This window comes from Oryzias melastigma, linkage group LG12 (genome assembly GCF_002922805.2).
Source record: "Oryzias melastigma strain HK-1 linkage group LG12, ASM292280v2, whole genome shotgun sequence".
Lineage (NCBI taxonomy): Eukaryota > Metazoa > Chordata > Actinopteri > Beloniformes > Adrianichthyidae > Oryzias > Oryzias melastigma.
The window spans coordinates 13,615,057-13,620,787 of NC_050523.1; the positions used below are offsets into that span (position 1 = coordinate 13,615,057).

The 5,731-nt window shown below is 41.5% G+C and overlaps 1 protein-coding gene across 4 annotated transcripts in view; it reads right to left on the reverse strand.

The window, feature by feature from the left end:
- The window catches only part of rnf34b (ring finger protein 34b), a 27,786-nt gene extending 22,520 nt beyond the window's left edge, over nucleotides 1-5,266 (reverse strand). For 3 of the 4 annotated variants that reach the window (XM_024299819.2, XM_024299818.2, XM_024299817.2), the window contains exon 1: nucleotides 4,830-5,100. In XM_024299819.2, the coding sequence (XP_024155587.1) occupies nucleotides 4,830-4,964 (135 nt within the window). In that variant the 5' untranslated portion in view covers nucleotides 4,965-5,100. Of the gene's footprint in view, nucleotides 1-4,829; nucleotides 5,101-5,128 lie in introns of those variants that run through there. The other variant, XM_024299821.1, reaches the window with a different exon arrangement.
- Between the last annotated feature and the right edge of the window lie 465 nt (nucleotides 5,267-5,731).

Genomic DNA, 5,731 nt, shown 5'->3' on the forward strand with positions numbered 1-5,731 from the left:
CACTTATTGATCCTCTACCTCACCTATTGTAATAAAGTTAGGGGAAACAATGATAATATTCATTACATCCATTATACATATTTCTAAGGGAAGACGGTTTTATAAACAGAGTTATTCCCCCTGCTGCTGTGGTTTACGTGGGTTTAGATTCATATTATATTAATACTGATTTGTGGGTTTTCTATTGTTATTATTACCATCTGCTATATGTGCTATGCTGTATGCAACTTACTACTGACATGTTTGAATTAAGTGTCAAAAGCAATTAGTTGCCAGTAGGTTGACAAGTTAAAAGCTGGGGAAAGTATGATGGGCGGGGGTTCCGTCCTCTATTTTCATTCCCTCTATTCTTTTCAGCTATTTTTCATTTAGTTCCACATGCCTCTGTTTGGTGCAGTGTGATTCATTTGTTGTTCCTTGAGCGGGAGAGTCTCCAGATTACAGACGGCTCATCTGTGCTCTTATTCTTGGCCGTGGACCTTGCCTCTGGCTCGTCACAGAGCGGGAGAGATTCCAGATTTCAGGTGGCTTGTCTGTGCTCCCTTTCCAGAGGACCTTGGCTCTGGCTTGACTCGCGCCCCCAGTTCTTTCTGTATAAAACCCATTTGCTACACTATTCAAACATAGTTGTAGAGTTAGATAAGCAAATTTTTCTTTAACAGTCCTGGTACATCAACTGTCTGTCCTGGGAGATGATTCCTCCTTCACGTGGACATCCCTGAGGTTTCCTTTTTTTCTGCAATCTGTTTTTGTTTTTTAGGAGTTTTTCTTTACTGAGAAGGAGGGTTTAAGGGCAGGGATAACCAGTTTAGTCTGTTTAGGTTAGTTTAGCAACCAGCAATTGTTCATATTTTATGACTGTCTTCATGTTTTTGGACAATAACTGGTGTGAAGCCCATTGAGACAACTAGAATTTAATTGAAATTTACTAAATACTATGCATTAAAAAGTTACTAAAAGCAAAAAAAAAAATAATAATAATAATAATTCTGTAAATCAGTTTCAGCTGCACAAAAGACAATAAAAAAAAGTTGAGTCAGGTCGTGGATCTCTGTTGCGTCTCCGTCCTCCTTCTCTGTCTGTCTGGTTTCCTATCTCTCCTCACACAGGCCCCCAGATAAAAGCAAAGGAATTAAAAATTAAAAGCTCCTCCATTAGACTGATGGAAACATTGCAGAAGGCCAAACCACTCCTCCTTAGTGAACTGCAGCACGGATGGTAACAAAATCCCAATCAAATCTGTTTAACTTGCTGCGGCGTGCATTATAAAGAGCTGGAAAATGCCTGCAGTAAATGTAAATATGTAAGGTTTTAAAGTTACAGCAGATGGGAGGCGTGATGGACAATGTGGGGGCAAAAAGTGGGAAAAAAGTGCCTGATTTCAAACCTTTTCAGCTGCTGCGTGCTGACTCAGCCAGCGTTACAGTAGAGCAGACTTTGAATCGACGAGGAGGGCAGCAGACTGCAGGAAGAGCATCAGTCTCCTAGATCTGACACATTCCTGCTGTTTCTTTTCTAATCTAGTCATCTGCACAGCCGTCAACACCCAGACAGCCACCGAACTCGCGGCATTATGACGCCTTCCAAAGTAAACCGAGTCCCTTCGTATATTTTAAACAGAGAGCCTTCATCAGCTGGTGTCTGAGTCGCGCTTTTCATTTCCTCTTTCTCATTTCCCTCTCCTGTAGCAGCTGGAAATGCCACTCATGCTCGGAAAAAGTAATCTTAGCTGGGGATATTAGAAAATAAATTCTAGCGTGCGTCCCCCTTTTGCCACTTTGTCTGAAAATGGCGCGACTAAATTCATATTTCACTGGGATTACAAACACAAGCCGAGTAGATTGAGTGTATCTGGTCGATCTCGGGTAGATAAAGCCAACGGTGGACGTGTGGCGTCAAAACAGCACAACATCTTTGAAAGTTAGAGGAAAACTTTAGTCCTACCAACAGAAATAGATGATATTAGGCGAGAAGAAATTGCTCTACATTAAAACAACACAAGTAGACTGTTTTATGAGCATCAGCACGTATCTGCTGTGCCCTCCAGACACTTTTAATAGCTTCAGACATTGTCCTCTGCTTTAGAATTCAGCCCTGAAGTGAGTTTAGTCTCATTTGAAAGAAAATGTGATCTACCGTGCAACACTCCAGCAGTTGCACGACTTTGCTTTTTGAATTTTTGCCTCCAAATTGCTTTGAAAAGGCAATAAAATTGAACACACCGGCTTAAATATATGGATCCAGGCATGTATACATCCGTTACTGAGATTTTTCATGCAGGACAGCTTTTTTTTGGTTTCTTTTTTTATTTAACAAAATGCTGTTCTGCCCCAAAGGGACGGAAAAGCTGCTTTTCAATTTAAACCAGATTAGTCAACAAAAGCGTCACATCCACTTTGCTTCCCTGAGTGACTGAGCGCCTTGGGAAAATTAACTTCACAAAGTTCAAATCTCTGCCTTCTTATCTTCCATAAAACAGTCATTTAGGGAAGTGGAAAATATCTGTGCATGAAATCATAATGTCTTAAATGTATAAACACTTCAGCACTAAAGAAAGTCAGTTAACTATAGTTTTTTTAATTTTTCCCCGTCCAGTTAAGGTAAATAAATATATTTCACATCGAAAATAGAGATAAATAAGGTATAAAAGAAAAGAAAAGATGTTTTGAGACTCTGAGCATTAAAGAGTCGACAGGAATCGACCACAGACCCCAGTTTAAATGGACACAACGCTCCAGTTAAATGGATCAGATCCCTTTGACCCTGCGGAATTAAAGCACAGACGCTTGCTTTGTTCGCTGACTAATGTATTTTTCTTGCTCACACTGACAGCTGTTGGCATTTTCTTGCTATTCTTTCAAAGACTCATCAGTTTGTCTAATTTCTCATCTTTCATTTCACCTCACAAGTGTGAATGAAGCAGCAGAAAGGAATCCCTGCAGGTCTGATTCTAGGATTTTTCTTATTAATTAACCAAATTCAACAGTTTTTCCTTCATGCTTTTGAGTGATGTCATTGCCTACATGTAGTTTGATCTGAAAAGTTATAGTTAAGTGTTGAAAGTTTTTTTCTTTAAAAATATTTTAAATTGTAATATCTAGCAAATGTGTGCTAGCATGACGGCGGTCATTTAACCATCAATACCTAATGATTAACAACAGGCTAAAGTGGTGAACAGTGATCATTTTCACCTTTATTTATCAATTTATCTGAACTAATATACTTTATGAAACACTTCTAAAGTAATACGTAGCAGAAATGAGTCCAACAGAAAGAGGGTCTTTGAGGAAAAACACTGAACTTTAGTTCTAACATACCCTTTAGTTTAATGGAGTTTGATGCTTATCAGTAAAACAAACACTACTCTGACTAAAAATCATGTTCTGGGTTTACTTGCCACTTTGATGTGAATGCAGACTATTCACAAAGTGGATACTGACCTGTACCAGAGAGGAGGCTGTGTATACAAGTAGTACACAAAAACAACTTAAAAAAAAAATCAAGACAAAGTTAAATAAACATGGTGCTTTAAGTATTATAGATGATAGTCCGAAGGATAAAAAAATCAGCCTGGCCTTCTTTTCTCTATGGTCTGTTGTTGAACTATTCCATTTCCAAACCAGAAGCTGTTGTAACCATTGACTGTATATGGAGAACTGGACTCAGCGGATGTGATGTCACTCATAGAAAATGCTTCACTTTTGGCTCCAGCGAAATGAAGCCAATTCTGTCACCGTTTTTCCCTGATACAGACGTCGCCATGTTGGAGCCAGACGACAGCGATTGGTCCGAGTCTGCGTTTCCAAGGCAACTGCTGTCACCAATCACGAGTGAGCTTGTTAGAAGTCCACACTTGTTAGAAGTCACTGAAAGCAGGCTTGGGAGAATTTGTCAATCAAACGTTCAAAGTGGAGGCATCTGATTGGTCAGTTTATAACTTAAATAACTTGCAAGAAAGAAAAAAAATATAATGAAAAAAAATTAGGATTAGCGAATTGATAAGAAAAAGGCATCAAAGCATAAATGGTTATTCTGATAAATGTAAGATGTTTGTTGTAGATGTTTATTTCTCAATAGAAGTCTATGAGATTTTGGCTTCTTGGAGCCAAGAGGTACTTCCTTTTTGGAATGTGAGGAGAGAGGATTTGCTCTGTCCAGTTATCTATGTACAGTCAATGGTAACTGCATAACCTCTCCAGGTGGTTTGGTCCACTCTCAAGAGTGCAGTGTGAAACAAATATGTTTTAAAAGCATCTTTAAACATTTTTCCCACAAGTAGTCCATCATGTTTATACTCTACAATTTTGTGAAGAAAACAATGTTTTTTACCCACAATTTTTAAAGGTTTTCTCAGAATCACTTGAATGCAAGGTGGTGGAAAGTTTGATTTTTAGCTCCACACACCAGAGGATGATGTCTTCACGTCAGCTCTGACCTAATCTGCCGCTCCTAATGAAGACAGCTGATAATGCCAGTCTTGTCTGCAGCACAGTTCACCTTTCACCTGGACCGTCAAGAGGAGCCTTCCTCTAACCAATGACATCATCGCCATCCTCCTCGTCTGCATGCGCGCGCGCGCTCCAGAGCGAGGACGGAGTCTCCAGCTCGGACCTGAAGAGGCGATCCTCTGCATCCCCGTGATCACCCCCTCACCACCACCACCCCCATCCATCCGCGATCATCTCGATCTCGTTAGAGGGGATTACAGCCTGACGATGAATGGACGGCGCTGCTTCAGACGGCTTTAGAGCAACGGACTGTCACGCGGGGGTCAGTCTGCCAATTAATTAAAAAAAAAAGAAGAAAAAAAAGGCACGCACTGTACTCACTGTTTGTGAGGTCCGCGCGGGATGCAGGGGACAGCTCGCACGCGCCACGGACAGATGAATTAAACATTTGGAGCGCGCGCGCGCGACAGTCAGCTGTGAGCTTCCGAAAGACAAACTCCACCGCGAGATCTGCATTCAGCCTGTTGATGCAACTGCATCAAAGAGCCGCGCGCGGAGCTGATTTGCATGAGGACAGGAGGGTATTCCCTGCATCCTCACAGCCTCCCTGCAGGAATCAATGCAAACACCGGCTGCATGTGTTAAAACAAAGCCCCGCTCGGTCAGTCGGAGTCACGTACCTTCATCGCACCTCCCGTTAGAGGAATCGGACGAGTAATGTCGAAGCGACGACCATTGCAAGTGCAGAGGGAATCAAACCATTACGTCTTCCCTCTCTCCCAGCCGCCGGTGTGTGTGGAGTAAGCATAACGTAAGGGCCAAGAAGCAGCAGCCAATCACAGACGAGGCTCAGGAGCTGGTATCTTTAGCAGCCAATAAGCTTCCGCGTACGGCTGGAGTGGGCGTTCAATAGGAAGAGAAATTCTAAATTCTTATTTTAACACATGCAATAAACATTTAGCAAATTGCCATTATTTGGCATCAACAGAAAGATTATATATGTTCTTTTAAAATAGTTTGCTTTTCCGTGTGCAAAAATATTTGAAAAAATAAAATTTCTGCACAAACTAAAAATAAAGGCATCTTTATGTATTTATTTAGCCCCTCACTGCATGTGCCTGTGCCTGCTGTAAGCAGATTAGAGCTTTCCACGTAACAGCGCCAGTACCCCCTGACGGCCGCCAGAGGGCAGCAGAGAACCATGTCACATCATTATCATCATGACCAGCTCTGCTGCAGGGCGCATTGGGGATGTTCTTGATGTTCCCGCACTGGGAGATACG